Raw genomic sequence first — 27,916 nt, 5'->3', positions numbered from 1 at the left:
AGTTCAAATCATTATGGAATATTACTTGGCATAAAATGGAAGTGTAAGCAGTGCAACATCCAGCGCAAACTTCCCTTGGCTTGTCTTCCCAACCTCCGTATATACACGAACTCTATTTCCTGCAATTATCCAACATTGACAATGCATATTACATTACAATTGTGATAAATGCTTTCTTCCTTAACTTACTTTTAAAATATGCTATATATACACCTGCTGCACTTGTTCCTTCTATATAATCAAATTCCCCCACAACAATTGCCACCAAGTATGTTGACATAAGAGGTGATTCTTCAAATGACACTGTCTTAGAAGCTCCATCAATCTTTTCTTCAATGGATGGCATATTGGACAAAACTACATGGTCAACAGGTGCCTGAACTGTTATTTTAAATGTTGCCTGTGAAGATGAGCAAAACTGTGTTATTTTGGATTGTTAAACAGAAAACCATACAGATAATGCTGAGAAAAGTCCAGTTAAACTTGCAAATTATAGTGTCCTTGTGAGGGAATCAACCTTGGCTTTCAAATTTTTAACCATTTTTTAGTTACTCTTTATATATCACAATACCCTTTGACAAATATTCCAGCAAATATTTATTGGATAGACAAAACAGTATAGTTGATACCTGATTTGGCAAACAATTACATATTTTTTACTTCAGTGGGACAAATTACGATTTATGATATATAACCAAAGAACTGGTGCACTGAATATACTGAACAATGCTCAAACTTGATATCACAAAATATAACTTCTTAGAATAATAAAGGTATGTGCACAGGATGATTTAGACACATAATCAGTTCCTCTAGAACAAATATATTGATTAATGTAGACAATAATAAAGATACTTGTATATATATTATAAATCACAGAACCATTTTTGTGTCTGTACACAGCAATACTAAAAACGAAGTTCATTAAATATGTAGATTACATCCATTAGAACACTCTGATATTTTTACAAATGTTAAATGTCCAAGTCAAAATTTGGAGTTTCCATGTATGCGAATTCTAAAATATAAAACAAGGGGCAGATTTGGAATATTAAATCACCATTATATTTGTAAGACTATAGTTTGTCAAGCGGTTGTTATTATATTTCTAAATTAGGCTTCACTTCAAATAAAAACTGAGTTTAAAGTTTCTTACCAATAGTTAAAAGTTTCTTTCCAATCCTTACAATAAATTGTTAATTATTTAATACTCAATACTTATAGTAAAGGTCAAAATTCCCAAATTAGCATAAAGTTTAAAAGCTTGAATTTCATGATTAGTTTAGTTTTTCTAGAGACTTCAAAACTTCAAACAATTCATTAATATCCTCTGAGATTGACTATAGTAAAACCATGTTAATAACAGTATCTTCACAAAGATAAGTTTTGCATTTTGAAAAATGAAAATATTGTTGCCTACATCAAGCAGCCAGACATGTTTTTAATAAAGAAAATTTTAAAACGAACCAGCAAAATAAATTCCACAAGAACTCCTTAACCAGCTGAACAAAGCAACGATGAAAAAGGCATAGGAAAAAATAGCTGAGGATAAGGAAGACTCTTTTTGTTGCTTGCCCAAGCTGTGCACAGAATGATGTCTCACAGCTTGATATTATTTTTGGCATCATAAGTGATTTTAAATGTATCCTTTATCCTTATGTAATAAAAGCCCTGTAACAGAATGACGTTGATTCTACTGATTCAAATAGATTAAGCCAAAAGAATATCAATCTGATAGTACAGTTTCAGATTCTTCATTCGCTGATCATCCATTACCAAAATCTGGATTTGGTAGAGTATTCCTGATTGGGTTGAATATTAATGGAGCCAAAGGTTCATGACCTCATTAGACATGTGCAAGGTATCATTAATCACATTGATAGGGGCTGTGAATAGGGAGAATGCAAAAACTACTGGAGACCTGTTATCCAAAACCCAGGAACTGATCAAGAAAGACTGAACCTCTGCTCCCACAGTTTAATCTTTTGCTGGATCCTTAGAATGCTATTTTAGTTTAGAACATCACAAGGCTGCCTTTAAGACAATATGAATTTGACAGTGGGGTTTTTTAATAGAGCTCTGTTTATGGTATTGGTTATATTTTTGCACTACTTGACTTTCTCTTTGCACACAGAAATGTTTGTGAACTTTTTAAATTATTTGTCCTTAAAAAGTTTAGCAAAATGAAACCCAATAAACAGAAGAAAAGTTCTAGTGCCCCAAACTTGATTCACGAAAGTCCAAATCTTAATCACTACCTCTGGACTGAGGCAAAGGGAGCAAAATGGCAATGATCCATCTTGTGTGTTTGAATAATATTAACCAAAATGTCATGCCCTGCCAAACCAAGTATCACAGCCTTGATCACAACCTGTGATCTATACCCTGGGAAAAGGAAGTAAGTTTAAGAGGATGGGATTGATTAACTAAGAAGGCAGTGTTAATTTATGAAGAGATATGTCAACCGCAAAAAGCAATAGTCTCAATGAATAGGTGTGACCCCCTCTCCTTCAAATATATACAAAAGGAGAGTAAATCAATTTAGAGATGCACCAAGAAAAAGGAGTATTGATCAGGCAAGAGCGTTCTCCAATATAATTGCATTCGGAAAATAAAGCAGCCATTGATACTTAGCAAAATAGAGCGTTCTCCAATATAATTGCATTTGGAAAATAAAGCAGCCATTGATACTTAGCAAAATAATAAATATTTATCTTATCTCTAAGACTTCACAGTTTTTTGTAATCTAGACAGGCCTAGACAAATATAAAAGAAAGGTGATAAATCTAACAGTTCTAACCCATTAGATGTTAGCAATCTAACCCAGCACCAATGCATACTGTTACAAAAGCAGGAATAGCTATTATCAAAGAGCAGATTAGACTAATATGATATCAGCATTCAGGCAAACATCAAGCAGAAAACTTGTCAATTAACAAGTATTTGGTATGCAATAGGATTATGTTAATATGCCTCTATATCCCTAATATATATTTTACCAAGATGTTAATAAACTTTCTAAAATTATTGTGTTTTATTAAGTTATTTATTCTTTATTCCCATAAGCAAACATGAATGGAAGAAATTATGCTAGGAGAGGCAGTAGACAGGTTCAATCAAATTAATTAGGTAACCCGAAGTGGATGGAATTGTCTTAGTAGGATGATCCTACCATTTGTCGCCAAGGGGCAAGTCTTAGTTGGATGCTTCCAGCTCTTGGGCTTAATTGGGCCGCACAGTGTCCCTCAATAATCTGGGTTCCCTCCAATTAAGTAGGCCACCCAAAGTGATGGAACTGTCTTAGTCTGATATTCCTGCCATTTATGGGCCAAAGGCCAAGTTGTCTTGGTTAGGTGTTGAGTGCTCTGGGCTTAATTGGGCTAAACAATCTTCTTCTCCAAACCCCCTAGCATGGTTGATTATAGGAAACGGAACTATTGATGACTTGGTTCCTGAAGTGAAAAAGCTATTGCATGATTTGTCTAAATAGATTAAGATGATTATTGATATATATGTGCACATATATTTTTTTGTTGGAACCCTAACCCTAATAGAAACAATTGATCTTATGAATTATATTTCAAATATTGTCTAGCATAGTTCCAGGATTAATCTTGATAAGATATTTTATTGATAAATATATAATTCAACAACCTTAAATCAAATTTAGGAAATCCTTTAGATTTGGACAGAATATAGGTGTCTTCCTTTCTTGTGGTCCATAAAAGGGTGAAATTTTATAAATCCATTTACAAATTGACGAAAAAAAAATGCACATTTAGAGTTTGACGAGTTACTAGTTACTCATATCCTGTAAGAGTTGCAGTTATGCTTTTATATTTCATTCATCTTAAATAATATAAATAAAGTGCAAAACCCGATTGCAGATTGAATCCCAGACTTCTGATTCCAATATCTAGAACTTGTCAAGAGTAGAATAATCTACAGGTGGGTGATGTGTGTGTGCATCATGGCAATAATCCCTATTTAATCTCTGTCGTGTGCACTCCCCATGTTGATGGAGCAATTATAATGTGAACTTCCTAGGTGAGCACAGGTATAATAAGTCTAACAGAACAGCTAGCCCTTGCAAGTCATTGCTTTAAAAGAATGTACATTCAAATTATATTTCACTTGAACTGACAAAATTGGCCTAGAAAAATAATTATTAATAATTGCATTATAATTTGGTGAAAATTATATGCCTTGTAAGTGTTCAATACTGTACCTTGCAAGCAGGTTCATCCCAACAAGGAAAGCATCTACGAGCATCTGCTGGTTCAAACTGTGTAACTGCCATATTCCTTTTCTCACCATTGATCAAATATGTACTGAAGCATGCCAATTAACTAGTCAATTTCACCATGTTTCATGGAATTGAGAACCATCCATAATTTATAGTTCTATTCAAATCTATTCTGTGTGGTTATTCTGAACTATATTTTATTGAAATATCAACAACAGATTTCATTGACAATAACAGGTTATATGAATTGATGTTCATCCTCCCAAATCTCAATAAACCTAATGATGCAAATGTTTGTTGTAAACAAAAGGATTATAACATTGTACCTCCGATAAAAACCTTTCATCTGGTCATTTAAAGTTCCCTGAAATTCAATACCCAAAATCCCCTCGCCATGTGGCAATGCTTCTTCAAATTCCAACACCAAAATTTCATCTTCTGTATCAAGACCAACATTGGATGGATGTAGAACCTGCAAAGGAAAAATGATAATACATAAATCATAGCTTATTAGTTAGAGTGCCCCAAACAGGTTTTAACACATGCTAAGCCAACCTGTAATTAGTATGGGCATAGATGTAGTGGTAAACCAAATCTTTAAAAAATCTATAAATAAAATCATTATAATTTATAGTATCCGAAGACTCCCTATAAGGGCACAAATGCTACAGTCTTAAGCAATAGTAGCAATTACCAATAAACGTAGGTAGTGAAAATAAAGATACCCTCTGATTGGATTCATTAAGCAGTTGCATTTGGCAATAAAGAAGAAAAAGTTTTAAAAAGACGACTATAAGTTTGACAAGGAAATATGGGCAAGAAAAGAACCTAAGCACAAAACCCTGTTTCAGTCCACAAATTAAAGTTTACTCGGATGAACTAAGAAAGATATTACAGTAGACAACTAATTAAAAGTATAACACTCTTATCACAATACACCGATTTCATTTCATCGATTGAATCTTAATTTCATATTAAAGATGAAATTGTCTAATGAGATCTGCCATAGAAAACTAGAATATTATGGTAAATTCTGACTCATTTTGTCAAAAGGGTAATGGTAGCGGAGTGCACTCATAAAACATCTCAGCATAATGAGGTAGCACATAACTAGGACATGTATTCAACCCCCCCCCCCCAGGAAGGGTATCAATAGACATGTGATATTTACACAATCTATCAAATTACACAATATAGATTCTAATATGGAACTGTCTCAACATTTCAGATCAGAGAGTAAGAGCTAGGGAAAGAAGCTAAGAAGCCCAAACACCAAGCAGTAAAGATGAAGAAAAAACAAAAATCTTAGACCTACTGCAACTTCTCACATTATTTGCTCCTATCCTGATGGAGCACATAGTTAGCCCAAAATGTTGATACAAAAATTTCTACACAATTTTATAACAAAAACATTATAAAAGGGTATGTTACAAAGATTGGGGTTCAACAAAATGATCAATTAAGATGTAACAAATTATCAAAAAAATTGATAAATAAGAAGAGTGATGTAATGAGATAGGATACATTACTACAAAGAGTAACCCAAACTCATATCCAAAATGGAAGATAGGACCTAAACTATTGCCTTACTCTACACATGCAATGCAGGAGGCCCACGACCTAATCCAATACAATAAAAGCCTGTAAATTTGGTCACTTCTTTGACTGATATTCTCCTTAGTGTGATACCATTTCCAATACATTTATGTTTATACACTTCATATCTAAGCCTTGATAGACTTGGATTAGATCATGCAAATGTTTGATGAGTTAATGAAAACATAACTATAATTATAGGCAAGAGCATAAAGAAGGACAAAAATAAGGATCGAGGTAACCAACAGTGACAAAATTATTTACATGGGTAGGCCTATTACTAAGATCCCGCCTTGCCCACTCTCCCCCTCATCCCGCCCCCCACTATTTGTGACTGATGCTGGAATTGCAATATCACTTAAAATAATGCTCCTGACCATCAATGAAGGTATCACAACATCTCCCCCCAACAATAAATTGGGATTGGAATTGTTTTGACAAGATTGGTTGGTGGTTGCTACACCTCCTATCACTCAATAGACCACCTACCAATTTGATCAGAATGAACATAAAACTTATCTATTTGGTGAGGGAAACATGGGGATCACTCATCAACAATCAAGAACATCAATTTGAGAAAGATCTTGGTTCCACTGTCTGTATGTCAGTTTGTTGTTTGTCTATTTGATATTCTATCAATTGGTCTATCTATCTCTATGTCTGTCTGTCTGTCTATCTCTCTCTGTCTATCAATCAGATAATCAACCAATCAATTTTCTGGCGGTGAGCCAGCCAGTCAATCAGTTAGTCTGTCTATATCTATTAGTTTGTCTATATGCCTCTCTATCTGTCTGTCTATATCTATTAGTTTGTCTATATGCCTCTCTATTTGTCTATCTATATGTCTATCTAACTATCTATTTATCTCTCTATCTATCTATCTGTTCATCTATCTATCTATCTGTCAGTTTGTATATCTGTTTACCTATAGTTGAGCTATATATCTATTCGTCTATTTGTTGATCTATCTAAGTGTCTATCTATAAATCTGAATATTTGTCTGTCTATTTGTTTGTCTATCTATTTGTCTGTATGTCTATCGATTTGTTTAGTTATCAATCTATCTGTATGTTTGTCTCTCTATCTCTATCTATCTATCTATCTGTATGTCTATCGATTTATCTATAGTTCTTATTCCATTATTAATGATCCACCTCTACATTGTTCAAGTACAAACAATTTGGACTCAATCCAATCCCATTTGAGACACTTTTGCAGCTTGATGGTCAAATGTGTCACTATAGCATTGAGAGCTAAAATACTTCCTCTCCATCATTGCCATTCATTCTACATTTGAAATATTCAAACACAAAAAGGTTGGATTTCCAGAATTTTCACATTTCGGATGGTTGAGGGCTTCATTGATGGAGAGAGTGGTCTACTCCCTAATTGCTCATTAATAAGGCACTCTACAATTGGTTAAGGGCTAGGTGAGTTGTTTTCTACTCATCACCTCATTTATTCATGGCTATTATAAGGAAATGGGAGCACATAGACACTTATTGGGCTAGCTCCACCAACTATAGCCCTGTTCATTGTGAGCAGCAAGTCATCTCCCAAAAAACTTGAGGAGAGAGGATCCTTCTCATCTGGAAAAAGGCTTGATCATGGTTCAACCAATGGCTGGCAACTTAAACTAAAATATAACTTTTAAAGTTTAGTAGTTTTTCCTGCTACTAGTTTAGTGTCTCCTCCATTGATCAGCTTAGATTCGCAAAGGATGCCATCAAGCATAGTGCCTCCCATGATTGTATATTGTACTGAGATTATTTTGATCTGAGATATTCTCTTATTTTGCTGTTGTGGGTATTTGCATGATGAGATGCATTCGATGGTAGTTTATTATTTTGGTTGTCAATATCTTGGCTATGATAGATGGTTAGATTGTGTTGTTATTTACAGTTTGATCATATCTAAATGATGATGCTAGTAATGTGACACAATGCCTTATGATGATATCTATGCAATCTGGTAGCCCAGTCATCTAGCTAGATGTTTTCCACATGTACAATGGTGGTGGCTTAGGTTTCGGCTTTTCATGCCTTCCATTTAGGCTAAAATTCGCAAACCAGAAAACCCACTTGTGTTTTAGCGTTTGTGCAAATCAACGTCTCCATAAGCGAAACCAGTATCTCTCTCTAGACAGACTTTTTGTCTCAGAAGTTTGCAACTCATGGATCGGCATCTCCACCAATCAGCATCTGCTCAACATGAATCAGTGTCTCCACTTACTTTTCAGCATCTCCAACCAATATAATTTTCCAAGCAGTTTTGAGACGTGAGTGAATTGTGTATGGTTGGGGTTAGTTTCTTGAGGGTTCTTGGATGTCTTCCAAGCCTGAACATAATCAATTGAGGATTGTTACTTACATTAATGTTTGTGCTTACGGTTAAAAAAGAAATTAACTTTTATGATTAACCATGTTAGGAATATCTACTTTGGGCTTTAAAAGATAATCAGTTTATGTGTACAAGATTGGATTAGTCTCCCTCATTGTTAGCCGTGGGTTATTATCGGCCCAGCCTCTAATGGTTTGTGGATATTGTCTTCCTTGCAGGGCAATCTTGTGAATGTTACTTCTGCTTTGCACGATTTACATTTACTTTAGTGTATTGTATCTTGTTTATGTATGGTTATGAGATGGCCATGCATATTTAGTGTTTATTCTATGTTTTGAAAAAGAAATAAAATTTAAATGCATATTTAATCCCTTATCCAAGGTTTCCTTGGCAGGCCATTCCATCAAGACAAGGCCTGCCGACTCTAGAAACAACAAAAATGTCTACCTGAAACCTCAAAAATTATAATGTATGAAATGGTAGTTCATTATAAAGAATAAGCACACCCTCCTATGCAAATTTTCAAAATTATGACCCAAATGATGTGACTTACATGCATGGATCTATTACTATACACCCATGTGCATCATTTTTTTTCCATTCTTGAATTTGGTTCACAAAAATAAGGAGTCCGTTACACAATCTGGTCCATGGAATAGTCAAGGTGATTTTCTCCACATTAAGCCTTGGTTTCCTACCTTTGTTCTTCATCTAAATTTCTTTCTATATTTTTTTCTGTGAGCTGGCCTTGCATTTTTTAGTGATTAGATTCTCTCTCTGCCAAGATTATATGAAATAAAAACATGAAAACTAAAAAAACAAGCAAATTTGAATATTAAAATTTACAAACTGGAGCAAGATTATGCCGAACCTTGAAAGAGGAAATGTTTTGAGAAAAACGGATACAGCAAAAAAAGAGCAACTGTGTCTTAACAGGTTATGCTGTAATTTTTCAAATTTATTCACTGTGATAAAGTGGTCCATAAATACAAAAAACATGTTACAAGATCATTGAATACAAGAATTTCATAACTTTTACTAAAATTTACTAACTCTACAATCTGGAACAAGAATATGGAAAGATTTGAAGCAAACAGAGTGGAAGTCTAATGAGAAACAAAGATACAAAATTAGATATATAAATAAATAAACCAAATCAATAGTGTACAATGCCTTATGATTAAATGACTAAAAAGAAAGTTGCTAGCACATAATTTGGGTTAAAATTCTTCAGCTAATAGGCATGTCCATAAATTCTACAAACAAAATGCAAGTTTTTAACAATCTGTAGAAATCATACTGCCTCCACTGCAATAGAGCTGTCCATAGCTCCAAAAGACATTTAGAAACTTTAGTAACATACCCATTGCATTTAAAATACGATGGGAAGAATCAAAGATAATGTAGGTACCTAAGTGCATATATCCAAAATGGTTTAAATAAGTAGTAGTTGTCCCTTTTATTATAGAATATCAGAAGTCGCAGTAGTGTAGATTGCAATACTAAACTCTTTTAGTTGCCCAAAAATTGCTTGATGGGCACTAATGACCACTGCATAAAAAGCCTACTTGCAAGTGATCTGCATCTTCATTACCTATTACCAGACTTGACTTCAACGAACGTCTACAGTTGCCTATTCAAAGGTTATGACCTGATTTTTTTGGACAAATCTTAACTCTGTCACAAGTGACCTACGAGTATTAAATAATCTAGTTTTACAGAGAACCGGACAAAACAAACTTTGATTAATAGAGGGGCATCGGAGAACAATGAATGCAGACCAGACTAATCTGAATTTAATGGCTGCCCAATAATTTACCCATAATTTACACAAAAAAGAGTATGAAAAAAAAAGAGCATTCGGATAACTGCAATCTGGATACAGTCATTTACCTTTGTTGTATCCTTGCCACGCAACCAGACAGATTCATTCTTGATAACCAAATCAGCGGCATTGAGCACCAGATACCTAGTTTCCTCAACTATATCCAACATAATCGTCAGTTTCCCGTCAAATTTGCAGACATCTAAATCAGGCCGGAGTTCCAACTCATATCGCCGTGGAGCTGCAGTCGTGGGCAATCTAGGCAAGCCCTTAAACTGCTCCATAATCAAACAAGGCCTTGACCGCTTTCGAAACTGCAACCTCACAAGGTATATAGCCCCAACGACCAGGGCAACTACAGTCGCAGTCACCTTATAATCCATTCAAACAACACTCAGTGTAAATAAAGATTGATTTCAAGCAATAAAAATTTATACTTTTCCATCGAAGTTCTCAATGTCAGAAATCAGTTACGTAGGCACGCAATCTTCCATAACTGCCACCAATCAACTTAAAACAGTTTCGAAAGCTTAAAATTTCTAATGCTACATTTAATTTATGATTTGCTTCCAAGGTTTTGAAGCGTGCGAATTCAATGAGCTTAATCAGATGTTTTTTAATCATAACTAACGGTTTACAGGAAATTTATACTGTCGTAAAGGCATACCTGCGGGCAACCGTAACCAAGTAGTTCGGAGCTGCCTTATTTTTCTCTCGACTAAGAACAAAACGCTGAAAACACAAAAGAGGAGAAGAGGGTTCGGAATTGGTTAGAAGTCTCTGAGTAACAATGAAGTGAAGAAATGTGCGAGCTTGAAAGAAGTGCAGGAGATGAAGAGGAAGAGCAAGGCGTAGACTGTACGCAAACCCATGCTATTTAAACCTTTCGAATGTTTCAGTACTCCCCTCCTGTCCGATTATCTACGCAGGTGAGTTTAAACCCAGGTCTCAAGTCTTCGGGAATTGGGGAAGAAAAATTACAGATAGATATGTGGAGCAAATGTTTGGAAGAATTGTTTTTAGCCTTCGATGTAAACTATGATTTCCGTGCTGTAGGACCAGCTCTTCGACTAAAAATTCGATACATATAATGACGCAGAAATGGTGCTCAGAATTGAATGTCGAATAAATTAAAAATCAGTGAATCGTGTTGTATTCCTCGGCATTCAGTTTATTTTTGCGTTTACGACTTCATTTCCGAGGATTTGGCCGTATGTGACGATCTCTATCTTAATTTTCTCTTTTTTTATATTTAATATATTACAAAAGTCAATACTTTGCGAGATTTGATGAACAAGTTTGTTTACAAGGGAAAGCAAGGATTCTTTGGAGAAATCTCATCAGACTGATTAGGAGTTCTATGCCGGTCCCTTAGGCTTATGGTCCCGTGGAAGTCATTAAAAATCTTTCATTTCATTTGTTGCGAGTGAGAATCAGCGAAGATTGCATATGATGAATAGCATTTTTTCTTTCCCTAAAAGGAGTAGTTGAAGCTAAACAATACCTACTTAATTCTTAATAGATGTATTCAAAATATTTTGAAAATGGATTGTCTCCATGACATTTCTAAGGAGTAAAAGGCTCAACAATATCATAGATTCCTCGGTCAATATACATAATGGAAGAATTCCTATGGAAAAAAGCTTTGAAATGGTTGTGTTCTAGCCCTCTTGATTCCTTTAAAAAAAAAAAAAATGGTCTTGTAGATGTGATTAACATTTTTATTAACAACCTAAAATAATTTTGAAATTATAATGAAATAGATTTTATAAATAAAAATTGTCATATATTTGTTGTTATTTTTAAAGAAACAAATTTATCTTTTAATTTTATTTTCTTAATATTTTTTTTAATTAAATTATTCATATATCTCATTTAATGTTTTATAAATTTTATATTTTAAAGTTAAGTGTTTTCGAATAATTGTATAAGTTGTGCCAAAGATAAGTGTCTAACCAATAAGAAATGAAATAAATGATTTTTAATCAATTTTATGAAAGACATGGAAATTAGAAACATTATGAGAGAACAAGGATTTGTAAAAAATCTATGATTTGATTGGTTGAAGGAAAAAATAAATTGACATTCATGAATGCTATAGTATCCTACACATAGGAGGAACTAAAAATATAGTATCTTTTCTATCTACATATTTTACACTAAAAACTATGGTGTTAGTCATATAAGAAAATTAGCTCTCCACAATATATTTGCCCTGTAGAAGCCTTTTGGTGATAATGATGTATGGGGCTCGTTCATCAAGATAACATTTTACCTTTCTCCTTAGAACACCTTTTTCTCCTCCATAAACTTATGAGAGGCGTAGACGTTTATTTATGTATTATTAATCTAACATGCATTCAAGTTCATGTACCATTTGTGCATGTTTTATAGAGGTAGAAAATAGTAACTTCAGAAATTCTCATAAGGAAGAAGGTTCTTTCTCTGAGTAGGAAGCAAAAATGCACAAAATCTGGTTCAAGCTTATTAACCCATTTTTTATCTATTCAAAAACAAATAATCAAGCCAGTGGTGAATTGCAAATGGGAACCCCCTCTAGTAGGTTGGGCAAAACTTAATTTTGAGGATGTATTATACATTCTAACAAAGGTTATTGGATTATTAAATGTGTCAAGCCCTTAGGGGTACTCTCTAATAATCTAGCAGAACTAGAAGCCTTGATCGAAGGTCTAAAACTAAGCTTGGAAATGGACATTAGAAAGTTAGCCATTGAAGGGGATTCACAAATTATTCTAAACGCATTAAGGAAAAGAAATATTCCTAATTGGATATTAAACTCTAAACCTAAATACACGTTAAAGATAGTCGATCAATTTGAAGAAATTAATATTAAACATGTATATCAAGAAGGTAATAAAGAAGTAGATATATTAGGCAACAAATAAGCATATGGTGAGGATTCTTTTCTAAAAAATAATTAAGTTGTTCTAAACTTATAACCTTAAAATAATAATCAAAGATACATTTATTAATCAATTCAAAAAAATCTACTATTTAGCTACAAACAAACATTGGATGGTAACTCTTCCTAAATCAATCACCAAATTAAGATATTAATCAAGGATATGTCATACATACCGAGATATATTTAATGATAGTAAAATATTTTAAGAAGGATACAAAAAAATTTATAGTTATAATCATTTTTTAATCTTAAATATTATATGGTCTCGATTTCTTGTTAACAGACTTTCTCTAATAACTGAAGAGTGACCATGTGCAATTAAATCTTTCAATTGGTTAATCTAACAACGATCTTGGTCAAGAAGTAATGTTTGTGGGCTATTTATGGAGACAGGAAAGGAAATATGTTGCAGTAAAGGGAAGCCATAACCACACAAAAAATATATACCAAAGTTACAAAGGCCATTATCAAATCAAGAATGCAATCTAGGAACACTTAATGATGAAAATAGGAGGATGCCCCTAAATTATTCATGAACTATATAAATTTATTAAGAACTCCCCGATTAATTGGAGGAACCATGTAATTAATTAAAGATTTTGGCTTAGGCCTTTTACTGATCAAAGAAAAAGTGCATGTACCATGTGTGGATGTTAACATCTTGAATAAAAGAGGAATGACATTAGATAAAGGTCTAATTCTAAATGTTCATATGTCTCCGCAATTTAATAAAGTTACTCTGGCATATAGTGTTAATCTCCACTATCTTTTGATTATTCTTAAGAATGAGAAATTATAAAGAATTTGATTCTATAATATTTTTAATATTAAAAAAAAAAGTATTTATCATATATTAGTTGTTATTATCTTTAAAGAAATAAAAGTATCTTTCAATATTCCTTTCTTAACATATTTTTTTAAAATTAAATTATTCATATATTCCATTAAATGTCTTATAAATTTTATATTCTAAAGTAAAGTATTTTTGAATAATTGTTTAAGTTATGCAAAAGATACGTGTTTTTTTTCTTAAAAATTCTAGCATATTTTCTATCTACATATTCTACACTAAAAACTATTGTGTTAGTCATGTAAGAAAATTAGCTCTCCATGTGATATTTTCCCTCTAGAAGCCTTTTGGTGATAATGATGTGTGGGGTCCATTCATCAAGATAACATTTTATCTTTCTCCCTTGAACACATTTTTTTCCTACATAAACTTATGAGTGCAATAAATGTTTATTTATTTATTATTGATTTAACATACATTCAAGTTCATGTACCATTTGTGGATGTCAATGTCTAGAATTAAAGAGGAATGACATTAGATAAATGTCTCATTCTAAAATGTTCACATGCCTCCACAATTTAAAACATTAAAGAATTGGATTGCTCTCGATGTGTTAATAAAGATACTCTCACATATAATGTTAATCCCGCTATCTTTTAATTAATCCTAAGAATGAAGTTTTTTATAAATAGATTTTGAAGGGAGTTATATGGAGGGTTGAGATCAGCCCTTGGATTGGAGAGTGGGGATCAATTAGCTTCTTGGCAAAGTTAATGATGGTTGAGATTAGATGAAGTATGTGGGGAATGAGATTCTTTATGGTGATGGGTAAGGAAAGTGTAAATGAATAAGATGAGGTTTTTAGAAAAGGATGGTACAAATTACCTCGATTTGAATTGAAAGATAGGGATGTGAAAAGGACTTTACTTTGGATTCTATTGAGGTTAACTTTATATTATTATTCCATGTCATTAAGGTAGGAGACTATAGTTTTTATAAGTCTTTCTTCCTATTAATCTATATAAAAAATTAAACGTATGGTCTTCCTCCTTTAATTTATAGTATTTGATTTTTTATTATGTTATTTCTATTTTCTGATTGGTTCAAACTATTTTTTTCTGCTAATATTTTATTTTATCAATCAACAAATTTCATGAAAAATATGTGGTTTATAGTTGGAATTCAAAAAACTCATCCTGTGCATCATCTATGCTTCGCCACTTAACATACATGCAAGGACAAGTGGCCTCTAATGATGTGCAATAGATGGGCAAGAAGAATCTAGAAGCTAGGCTCTTTTGGACCACAATGGGGAGAATAAAATGATGATGCAAAAAATTATTCCATAATGTACAACCTTTGAATCCATGCAAGAGATCTATACATTCTTGATCCTCTTCTATCATACCCTTCTACTATTATAGGTCGTAAATGGGAAATAATTTTCAATTTGGAGGGCACTCCCCAACTTTATCTTATATAGTTTATATTATTTGGTCTATTTGGTTATTTTTGTATTGAATTTGAAGTTGGGCAAATGAATTAAATGTAACTTGTGATATTGCTATCAAGATTTGACTATGTAGTTTTTTAGTCAAACTTGTTGACTTGTGTTTCATGAGTAGTGGTTCACACGAATCCATCTCTCGTGAAAATAAATGGAACACTTAGCACTCATTGGATTTAGGTGATGCTCATAGAGATAAAGCACCAGGACTTCTCAAGAGGTCACCCATCCCAGTACTACTCTAGCTCGAGCGCACTTAACTACAAAATTTCATCCATGTCTAAATCTGATCTACTTGCAATCCCATTTACAAAACCTTCACCAAGTGCTATACCTCATGAACCATTCATTAGAAGGCCCTTAAGCTCATCAATTGGTAAGTAGGAGTTATTTTTTTCAGCAAGTCAAATTATGATCTTGCTATCAGGATTTAACTATGTAGTTCTTTGACTATGTAGTTCTTTGAGTCAAACTCATTGACTTGTGCTTCATGAGTAGTTATTCACACAAATCCATCTCTCGTGACAACAAATGGAACACTTAGCACTAATTGGATCTAGGTGATGCTCATAGAATTAAACCACTTGGACTTCCTAGGAGGTCACCCATCCCAGTACTACTCCATCTCGACCATGCATTTACTATAGATTTTCCTCTGTGGTTAAACCCACTCTACTTGTAACCCATTTTCAAAACCTTCACCAAGTGTTATGCCTCAAAAAACATTCATTAGAAATCCCCTTAAGCTCATCAACTTCATGAGTAGTTATTCACACAAATCCATCTCTCGTGACAACAAATGGAACACTTAGCACTAATTGGATCTAGGTGATGCTCATAGAATTAAACCACTTGGACTTCCTAGGAGGTCACCCATCCCAGTACTACTCCATCTCGACCATGCATTTACTATAGATTTTCCTCTGTGGTTAAACCCACTCTACTTGTAACCCATTTTCAAAACCTTCACCAAGTGTTATGCCTCAAAAAACATTCATTAGAAATCCCCTTAAGCTCATCAACTAATAAGTAAGAGATATTTTTCCACAACAAGTCAAATTGTGATATTGCTATCAGGATTTAACTGTGTAGTTTTTGAGTCAAACTAATTGATTCATGGTTCATGAGTGGTGATTCACATGGATACATCTTTCATGGCAATAAATGGAACACTTGACACTTATTGGATCTAGGTGATGCTCACAGAGGTGAAGCAATAGGACTTCCTGGGAGGTCACCTATCCCAATACTACTTTAGATCAAGCACGCTTAATTGTGGAGTTTCCTCCATGGTTAAACCCACTTTGCATGTAACCCCATCTGCAAAACCTTCACCAAGTGTATGCCTTATGAACCATTCATTGTAAAGCCCCTTAAGCTCATCAATTGATAAGTAGGAGATATTTTCTACAAGTCAAGTTGTGATTTATTATTAGGATTCAATTATATATTTTTTAGTAAAACTCATTGACTCGTGTTTTATGAGCAGAATTCACACAAACCCCTCTCATGAGAATGATTAGAACACCTAGCACACATTGGATCAAGGTGATGCTCACAAAGGTGAAGTACCAGGACTTTCAGGGAGGTCACCCATCCCAGTACTACTCTAGCTTGAGTGTGCTTAACTACAAAGTTTACACCATGATTAAACTCTCTCTACTCACAATCCCATTTGCAAAACCTTCACAAAGTGTTATGCCTTATGAACCTTTCAATAGAAAGTATATCATCTTAAAATGGAAGCATTTCCATGTTAAGAGTGTTTAGCCCTCTAAGTAAGTGGTATGGGATCATGTCAAGCATCTTGATTAGGTCTTTTTTGCATGGATCTAGTTGTTTCCCTATGTTCTTCTTTTCTCCTCCTGTTTCCAGCCTCTTTCTGACAACTTTCTCTAAGAAATTGAAGACTTTGACTATCTAGATCAATGATGACTTGATGGGTCAAGGTTGACCTTGAGCCTGACCTAGATCAAGGATGACCTCGACCTTGACCTAGGTCGAGGAAAACCTTGACCCTGACCTAGGGTAGAGTTGACCTCAACCCTAACCCCAAGTCCAAATTTCAAGTTCCAGAGGTTTTGGGATATCGAGCTTCAAAAAGTTTCATTTTCCAACTTCTGAGTCACTTGTTTTAGATTTCGAAATGGAAAACTCTTTAATTGCATTTAACTAGGTCCATTTCTAGGGGTTGATATTATTTAGGATTAAATTATCCAATGTCAACCTCTCTAGAATTTTGTGCCCTAGATCACTATATAAGGAAGCCTTCTTCTCTCATTTTGAGAGGCATCATCCATTATCCAAGAGGTGACATCCACTTTTCATGATTAATCATTCACCTTTCATTGAATTCAAGTGAGCAAGCAATAAAGCATTCAAGCATTCAAGTTCTCCATTGAAGATCAAGGATTCAAGTATTCAAGCCTTTGAACGGATTTGGTTCAAGCATTTCAAGATTCATCATTCAAAACCCTAGATCTAACCATCATGGTGGTGTGATCTTCCTTCAAGATCCTTTTTTCATCTTCAAGATTTATTGATTATTATCTCAAGGTGAATTCCAAGCATACAATCATGGAGGTTTTGATTTATATTTGCTAATGTTATGCTCAAGCTTTCATGTCAACATACTTGTTTACATTTCAAATACAATTACATATCTATTGAATACCATAGCTTCATTGTTAGATCTACTTCTACTACTTGCTAGCATTCTTTATTTTAATTCCTTTATTAAGGTTGATTCCAAATTGGGGTTTGACCAAGGCAAACCCCTCATCCAAAAAACAAACTATTTTTCTTGCAAGTATAGGTATAGGACAAAGAATTGAAGTTTGGATCCAGATACCCTTTTTGAAAAACTTTTGAGATCCATGAACAAAATTTCCATTTCAATGAGGGTTAAGCTTGTGCCCTGGGGTAAGATTATGCCCTGCTATTTGGGTCAAAGTCCACCTAACCTTAAAAAGACAAATAAATTTTGGGTTTTCTCTGTCTCGACATTTCTAGTCTAGGGCAGCTTGTAGAATTCCTTGAAACTATGCACAGACATCAAAAATCAGCATTTTCCATATTTTCCCTACTTTGAGGTTAGTATTTTCCTTCTATTCATTCAAGATTTCAAGTACATACTTTCTATAGCAGATTATAGAATTTCCTCCTTTCTTTGTATTCTCCATCGTTTGATTCATTGGTGCATTGATCACTTATTTGTGATCAATCCATTTGGATCTTTCCTTTTGGGAATTTGGATTAAGGATAGATCCTATATTCCCCCTCTTACATCATACCCCATTCATTTTCATTCTATTCATTTTTTTGAACCCAACAATCTTACCCCTTTTCTTTTGAGGATTTAGATGCCCTATTATTTTTTAGTGTTAGGTTTTTTCTTACATTCAAAACTTTCATTAAAGATTCATGTCGTAGACTTATTATTCTTTTGGATTATCTAAATAATTTGGTAGACAATACACCATCTCCTAATCTTCCTAATCCTAATCCAATTATTCCTAATTTGAAGCCTAATTCTCCATTTGTTAATCCTAGTTTGCCCCATACTTATGATAGAATTCAAGCTATAGTTCAGGATGCAAATGTGCAAGACTTCTTTGATTTACCTTCTCCTCTGATTCATGATGATATTAAAGGAAAGGGTAAAGAAACTTCTTCAAAGCCTATTATTCCACCTTATACAATGTAATTAACCCATTTTGGGGGTCATTAGTTTTACGACTTTTCCCTTATTTGTATCCTTTTTGTCATATTTCCTTCGATGATTAAAATTGTGACTAATACGTCTTATGAATGTTTTGAATAGAAAAATCATTGTTATTTCTAAGATGACAGGAAAACTATGCAATGCACCTTCTTACAAGGCTGTATTTGATATAAATGTTTACAAGTCATAGACGATTTGGTGATGTATCTAATATGTCAATATGCTTGGACAATCACAAGATGCTGCTATATATAATATGACAATGTGTATGCAACAAAAATGGTGATCTCACTTAGAGCAATGAGGTTGTTGTGTCTAATTTGAATATGTATTCTTGCAACAATAATGGTACTGTATCTGATATATATTTAGATGCCTTCAACTGGATTTGGCAATAAGCCAAGTGCTCAATCTGAGCATATCCAAAAATGATGAAATAGAATAAGTTAGTCTGAATGATTAAATGAATGTCTTGGCTATTGCTTTTATATGTTACCAATCAAATGGTTGTAACCTTTGAATAAAAGACATATCCTTCCCGAACAGATCACACCTCTTGGGTTGGTGATGAAACTTACACTCTTAATCAAACAACTTTTAGTTATACCATTAATCGTTGAGATGGTATAGATGGGTTTTATTATTATCTCAATGTCCTTTGGTTACTCTCCTTAACTGTTGTATTCATTCTTGTTGTCTTAATATGTGACTCTTCATAACTCAAACATAAGACATTATCAACTATTAATTAGCATCATTTATGTGCAATATTTAATGATTACATTATGCTAACCACTGCCTTCCCAAATAGTCAATATCAACTTATTGATTGAATTGCACTCTAGTGAAATTATTGTTTGATTAATCAATGCTTGTATGTAGAAAATATACATATTGTCTTATTTTTGTTTGTCATCCTCATGATTTTCTTTATCAAGGCTGCTTGGCATACTGTTTGCTACATCTTGTTGGGTCTATAAGACATCCTTTCAGTCAGTATCCTTTGACTATCATTGATTCATCATCATGTCTTTCCATATTACCACTTATGAACAACTTTTGGTGTTAAATCTCAAAATGTCTTTGATATCATAGACCAGAATCTGATTCTTTGGAAATATGCAATGGTGGTGCTCTTCTTGATTTCTTTCCTTTAATTATATGCAAACTGATTTGCGAAGAGGCCAATGCTCCCAAAGTGATCCAATAAGATGTATATTTATATTGTACTATCATTTTATATTAATGGTTGTACCATATTTATTACGAGATATAATATTATATTGATTAATTAATCAATTCATTACCTTTAGTTATCAATAGTATTTATATTCAAATGTGATAATAGTTAGATATATTATCATAATAATAATTATATATCAGTATTATATAATAATGCTTGATGCACTACTATTAATATTTATATATTCAATATTTATTTAATAATAGTGTACATAATTTATTAATAACATTATTGTTATTATTATGTGTACAATTGATATCCATGAATCTTGATTACCTTACTAATATTATCAATCTTTTATTTATTATATTGTAATACTATTATCACATTATAATTATAATGTAATATCATACTGTATGATAATAACATTATTATTATTTTATTTATTAATAATGATTTGACCTTTAATATTACCTTATTACCTTAGTAACATATTATTATTATATCAATAATATATTTTTATTTATTCTTTAATAATATATTATACCACTAATAATATATCAATATTTCTTTTAATATATTATAACATTAAGAAATAATTTATTTATTCATAATGATTTACTTATATTACCCTAATTAGGGGACATGACATACAACCTTTAATCATTAACATGATAAGCAATCACCTCTTGTAGAAGCTTTACATGATATGTATGCTACATGATATAATATGATAACTAAACAAGGTTATAGAGGTTTAGGGCTTGGGGTTAATGAGCATGGTATCAAGTATCTTGTTCATATACCACCTAAATAGGATCTGCACGGTGTTGAATGTTTACAATCTCAAGTCAAGGTAGGTGATGTTGATCGTCGTCCTCCTCTTCATATTCTTCTCCTTGCACCTAAACTAGATAATCTTGCTACTCGTCAAGGTATAGCTAAGAAGGTGTATGCTCAATTAATGAATCCCTAAATAGAAATCTTTAAACCTATACCAAAAGATGCCTTATCCAAGTACAAACATCTTTTTCATTATAGTAATACACACTTACTTGTTGATTGTAAACATTTCAAATTATATGTTCGAGAAAGAGCTACTTTAGGAATTATATCTCACTCTCGTGCAATTTTACAATTCCTTCATAATTTTGATATAGGGGATTCCCCTCATTCTGATATAATATAGATCTCTTCTCCTCTTGTCTCTAGACTAGGGGGCAAGAGGTGTCTTTCCATCTAGTCTCCTAAGATCCATTAGGCCTTTTATTGGGATTTATTGGTATTCTTTCTTCCTATTTTTCTATGATTTTGTATTATGTTTATAATCATTCATAAAATCTATTCAAAATATTTTTTCTAAGACATTTGTTTTGCAAAGGTATCCCTTGTCTTCCTCCTTGGGGAGAAAGGTTCTTCCTTATTTCTCTTTGTCTAGGGAACTTCTTTCCTTAGCTTAGTGGTACTTATTTATATTGCAATATTATTTCATCATACTAACAAATGTTTTGATTAAGGATAACCTTTGTATATAAGAGGTTGTTGTCCTAGCTCATCACCTCTTCTCTATGTTGCAAACTATTTTCTTTATAAACTCTTACCCTTTCTTTGGTGTTGGAGTTATTTTCCTCATTCCAAAGATTCTTTTTTCTCTTCTATATAGGGGGCTTCATGATTGAATCTTTGTTTTCGCTTGGTTTATCTTTGAAAGATGATATTTTATCTAAAAATACTCCTCTATGGTGGGGGTCTTGTTGATAGGATCTCTTTCTTTAAGGATCTTTATTTCATGAGTGACATATCCTTTTCACAATTATCTGTACTCTTGGATGTAGGGTTCAATATCCCTCGCTAAGAATATGGTATACATTGTTGTTGAACATGATATCTCCTTGCATTGTGAAATAGGTATCCTCTTCCTCTTTTGTATCTTGTCTAGTAGGCAACCACGATAAGGAGGGGGGCATACACAGGGTCTCCCTTGTACTATAGTTTTTCAAATTATGTAGTGCCTCCCATGTTTTCATTCTGTACCTTATTATATTCTGGTTGTGAGAGATACTTTGATACTCATGTTATTTGTACATTTGAGATGATTTGAGGGTCAAATGTTATACTTTGATTCCCAATGTCATAAATGTTAGATTACAATGATGTTCAGCTGATCATATCTGCATGATGATGCCTTTTTAGATGACAGTATGTTTATTATGATATATGATTATTTGGTATTTGGACATATCTTATGATTACGTTCTATGATTGGATTTAATGCTATAGTGATTTACTTCATTCTTGATTTGTGATGCTTTATGTGAATGTGAATGATTTAAATAGATTATTTCAGTATAATTAATTAAATGCTTAAATTAGGTTATTTAATGCATTTATTGCTTTGGTTATGTTATTATATGCCATTGCACTTGATCATGTGTTTTAGTGTGCATGATTTATATTTCTAGCAGTGGCACATGGAATTAGTGATTCAGTCATTCATATTTAAGCAATGTCATCCCTATATGGTCGACATATCCTATTTAATTATTTAAATTAAACCTTTTGGTGATTTATAAAATCCAGACTCATTTGCATTATGTGATTAGACCTATAAGTGTGTTTGTGCATTTAGAGGTTTGCATTTGTCACTGAAGTTTTAAGAAATTCTATGATTTTGATTTAAAGGTTTTTAGGCTTTATATTAATTAATTTTAATTACCGACAATTTTATCATAATTGAATTCCAATTACGTTGAATAACCTTTTTTCATTTGGGTTGATTTAGGGTTTAACTAGGTTTTCTAGTTATTTACCCTAATCAATTATTCACTCGAAAAGTGAATAAGTATCCAAAGAGGAATTTCATTCCTCACTTCTCACTTTTGGAAAATAGAATTTGAGAGCGAATTTCCAAATCCTCTTCTATAGGATTGTGTTTATGTTTATTTTAGAAGCTATGGGTGTGAGATCTTCACGAGATCGGTCTTGTTGGATTCAGCTTGGGGAGACCTTGGATTGCCGCAATTTTTGGTAGCTTTCGTAGGATATTTATTTTATTTGGTTGATTCTTATTTTTGCCCTTTTGGTTGTCAGGTAGGGCTCTCCTTTTTTTATGTTTCATCTATGTTTTTGTTTTTGTTTATGGTAGCTATATGTTAGAAGGTTGAGAACTAGTGTTCCCCTCCATTTTTAATTGCTAGTTTTGCCTAGTTGGTCAAGTATGAACATTTTCCTGGTTTTCAGGATGTGGGTTTGGGGTTTCACACTGTTATGCTAACTATTTTTGCATACAGTGTTCAAACCTAAATTTTATTGGATTTTTGTTTCTTTTTTTCCCTAAGAACAAATGGGTTTCAATTTCAAAGTTTTTGAGTTTTGAGGTTTTTACCTCGATTTGCATACCGCCTAATTTTCTTGAGTTTTCTTGGCATGATGTTGGTCAAGGAATTCAGTCAAACCATTGTTGCACTTTTATGTTACATTGGGATGCATGTCGCATCCATACTCCTAAGCTTGTGCTTGGTTGAGTGTTATTTTGCTTGTGTTCTCATCCAATCCTTATTTTATGATTTTTGTGATGTTGGTGCACCACACATGAGCACGTGTGTGTGCATTTGTTGGGTGACTTGTGAGGCATGAACTCCTAGTTGTATTTTGGTTGAGTTAGGTTCATTGGGTTTGGGTCGAGAATATGTATGTCTACGGGTACTCATTGTGTGATGAGCATGGGTATGTAGGGTAGATGGTAGAGGGGTTTATCTCGCAACCTTGGTGACTATTTTCCCAGTTGACATGAAGAAGTTTTTTAAATAAGTGATAACCAAATAAATTAATGGGTAATAAAACTTAATTCAGATAAATGAATTCTTGTATGATTTCTCCAAAGGCATGACGTGATGGTTTCTTTAGGGATTAGTTCCACATGGGTGTGATGGTTTCCTGAGGGATTTGTTTTGCATTGGTGTGATGGTTTGTTGAGGGATTCGTTCCGCACCTAATTCTAGCTTGGGTTACTTGATTCCAAGTGACTCACCCTCCATTGAATCCCTACATAGTGAACCATGGAGTATCTGACCAGGACTTGATCCACTTGCATTATCTCGTGATCTTGGTTTTCGTCATCTTTACAATCCAACGTGAGTTTTAGCCATGGACTTTTACTTTGTGTGTGTTTGTGGTTCGATCATTATCTCCATTAGCATGACAGGAGTGGACCTATGAGTTTCCATGTGATTGGGAGGCATAGCTACCTATACCATTGCTAGGGACCAATGTATAGAGATGATCTATTATTCCAATGCGACTGGTACTTGATGTTTCACTTGGTACTTTGGGTTTCAGAGTATGTTATCTTGTGATTTATGCTCTTATTAGGATGCTTGGATAACATGTTTAGATGATGTTAGTTTACTTGACACATTCATCTATTATGATGTTGGCATATGGCTAGATGATGTGATTTACTTATTTGGAATATCTAATGCTTATTGTTTAGCATGGTAGATGTTCTTGTTCTTATGATGTTATTATGTTGTAGTAGTGATGCCCTTATAAGACAACTCTGACTATCCCATTTATAGTTTGGGATGTTACACACGAAGATGGCTAGGGCCTCCAAGGCCTCATGATGCTATTATGGTTGGAAGGAACTGCACAATGAGTTTAGTTGTTTGTGTACATTGTGATGTTACTTTCAGTACATTTTCTTATACTGTTATGGATTAGATGGTTATTTGTGTTTCCTTCTTGCTACTCTTGTGTTCGATTGTTCAAGCCTCAACTTGTGGATCTAGTACTCCCCAGTGTGGAGGTTATAAATCTCTCTCCCTTATGTCCATTTGTTGGAATGTTTCTTGCATTTCTTGGGTGACAGTGTTCTAGCATTGGGTGATACTTGTAAATTATCACATGCCCAAAGGGAAAATGTCATGTGATACTGGAAACTATCGTACGCCCATTAGAAAATTGTCATAAGACACTGGAAGAGTGTTGCAGGACCTTAGATATAGTATCGCCTAGACCTTGAAAGTATCATATGCCCATTAAAGAAATGTCATACAATATTGGTAAAGTATCACCTAGGCTATATGGAAGTATTGCCTTAGTTTGTGAGAAAACTTGCTCGGGTGACCAACAGGCACTTTTTGACTTGACCGAAAGGTTTCAAGAGGTGATTGGAATACCCTTTACAAAGTTATTGAACCCTAGTGTTTGACCTTTCAAATTAGGGATGTTTTAAATTCGAAGGCATTTTGTAACTTCTATAGTTTGTCATTTTTGGTTAGTAGTGGTGTTTGAGGATCCATTGGTGTTTGGATGACTATTTAGTCTTCCATTGTGATCTTTGTGATCCTTGTATGATGTTTTCATGTGCATCTACACTTGCTCAAAAAAAATTATCTTGGCTTTTAGTTATCCTTGTTCCAAGGATCTCTAGGCGGGGCATTACAAATTACATGCTAAATCTCGAAAGGTAGCACACATAAGTTGCTAAATCCTAAAGAGACACGCATTTTTCAATTTTCAACATGCTAAATCCTCTAAAGGTAATGCAAAAAAGTTGCTAAATCTTAAAGAGAAATGTATTTTTCAAATTTCAACATGCTAAATCTCTCAAGGTAATGCACATAAGTTGCTAAATCTTGAAGAGACACACATTTTTCAATTTTCAATATGCTAAATCTTTCAAAGGTAACACACATAAGTTGCTAAATCCTAAGGAGACACACATTTCATATTCACAGTGATACAAGAAGGTGGATCTATGCATATTCCAGAAGTCATGAAAAGATGCATTACAATTGCAAGCATAGTTTATGGGTGAACTATCAGGTTTGGCCACCTGTTTGGCTCTCCCTCATTTGGTGGTTCACAGCAAGGTGGGCATCTTACTGGGCAAGGTAATCACTTATTCTTTTCTTTCTTTTTGCTTTCATGCTAGTAGGACTAGATCATGAAGCTATGTTATTTATAGTGTTTCTCTTGTTTTTCTTATGCAATCATTTATGCTTTTATGATAGCTTTCCAAATATGATATTAGTGTGAGAAATATTTCTTAGCAAGGTTTTTTGTGCTAGTTGATTTGGATTTGTTTAGTACTAACCCTTCTTTTGTGTTATTTTGATTTTCTTTTTGTTTTCACACCCTTGTGCATGTATGTTGAGTTGGAATCCTTAGCCTAGGGGCTTGTGTCCTTAGCTAAGTGGTATTTTATCTTGTTGTGAATCCACTTGGTTCTCTTCTTTCTTCTCCTTTACCAAGAGTTTGCATTGAATCCATACTCTTGCTAAAGTGGGGGCTTAATATATCATCTTAAAATGGAAGCACTTTAATGTTAAGAGTGTTTAGCCATCCAAGTAAGTGGTTTGGGGTCATGTCAAGTGCCTTGATTAGGTCTTTGCATGAATCTAGTTGTTCCTCCTATTTTTCTTTTCTCTCCCTATTCCTAGCCTCTTTCTGACAACTTTCTTTGAGAAACTAGAGACTCAACCTGATGGCTCAAGGTTGACCTTGACCCTAACCTAGGGTAGATTCCACCTCGACCTTGACCCTAGGTCCAAATTTCAAGTTCTGGAGGTTTCAGAATATTGGGCTTCAAAAATTTTCATTTTCCCACTTTAGAGTTAGCTATTTTGGATTTCGGAATGGTAAACTCTTAAATTGAATTTAAACTAGGTCCATTTCTAGGGGTTAAGATTAATTGGGATTTAATTCTCTAATGTTGGCCTCTCTAGAAGTTTGTGCCCTAGATCACTATATAAGGAAGCCTTCTCTAATTTTGAGAGGCATCATCCATTATCCAAGAGGAGACATCCACTTTTCATGATTAAGCATTCACCTTCCATTGAATTCAAGTGAGAAAATCAAGTGAGCAAGCAATAAACCATTTGAGCATTCAAGTTCTCCATTGAAGATCAAGGATTCAAGCATTCAAGCCTTTGAAGGGATTTGGTTCAAGCATTTCAAGATTCATCATTCAAAATCCTAGATCTAACCTTCATGGTAGTCTGATCTTCCTTCAATATCCTTTGTTTATCTTCAAGATCTATTCATTCTTCTCTCAAGGTGGATTCTAAGCATACAATAATGGAGGTTTTGATTTACATTTGCTAATGTTATGTTCAAGATTTCATATCAACATACTTGTTTACATTTCAAATACAATTGCATATCTATTGAATATCATAACTTCTTTGTTAGATCTACTTTTACTACTTGCTATCATTCTTTATTTCAATTCCATTATTAAGGTTGATTCCAAATTGGGGTTTGACCAAGGCAAACCCCTCATCCAAACAAAAAAACCATTTTTTTTGCAGGTATAGGTATAAGACAACGAATTGAAGTTTGGATCTAGATACCTTTTTCAGCGAACTTCTATGATCCATGAATAGAATTTCTATTAGAGCTATTTTAGGTCAGGGATGACCTTTAGTGAGGGGTAAGATTGTGTCCCACTATTTGGGTCAAAGTTGACTTGATCTTAGAAAGACAAAGAAATTCTAGGTTTTCTCTATCTCGACATTTCTAGTCTAGAGAATGTTGTAGAATTCCCTAAAACTATGCACAAACATCAAAAATCAACATTTTCTATATTTTCCCTACTTTGAGGTTAGTATTTGCCTTATATTCATTCAAGATTTCAAGTACATACTTTCTATAGTAGATTATGGGATTTCCTCCTTTCTTCATATTCTCCATCGTTTGATTCATTGGTGCATTGATCACTTCTTTGTGATCAATCCATTTGGATCTTTCCTTTTGAGAATTTGGATTAAGAAT

At 33.5% G+C, this 27,916-nt stretch overlaps 1 protein-coding gene across 2 annotated transcripts in view; it reads right to left on the bottom strand.

The window, feature by feature from the left end:
- The window catches only part of APM1 (aminopeptidase M1), a 79,478-nt gene extending 68,412 nt beyond the window's left edge, over positions 1–11,066 (bottom strand). Inside the window, exons 1-7 of one of the 2 annotated variants that reach the window (XM_089799853.1) lie at positions 10,870–11,066; positions 10,675–10,739; positions 10,076–10,378; positions 4,573–4,718; positions 4,229–4,331; positions 214–400; positions 26–119 (exon numbers count right to left, since the gene is read on the bottom strand). In XM_089799853.1, coding sequence (XP_089655979.1) covers positions 26–119; positions 214–400; positions 4,229–4,331; positions 4,573–4,718; positions 10,076–10,291 — 746 coding nt within the window. In that variant the 5' untranslated portion in view covers positions 10,292–10,378; positions 10,675–10,739; positions 10,870–11,066. The remainder of the gene's footprint in view (positions 1–25; positions 120–213; positions 401–4,228; positions 4,332–4,572; positions 4,719–10,075; positions 10,379–10,674; positions 10,740–10,869) is intronic. The other variant, XM_089799852.1, reaches the window with a different exon arrangement.
- Between the last annotated feature and the right edge of the window lie 16,850 nt (positions 11,067–27,916).

Source organism: Cupressus sempervirens, chromosome 9 (assembly GCF_028749045.1).
Source record: "Cupressus sempervirens isolate cs-2001-9-10 chromosome 9, ASM2874904v1, whole genome shotgun sequence".
In the NCBI taxonomy this organism is placed as follows: Eukaryota; Viridiplantae; Streptophyta; class Pinopsida; order Cupressales; family Cupressaceae; genus Cupressus; species Cupressus sempervirens.
This window is presented reverse-complemented; position numbering and strand designations above follow the sequence as displayed.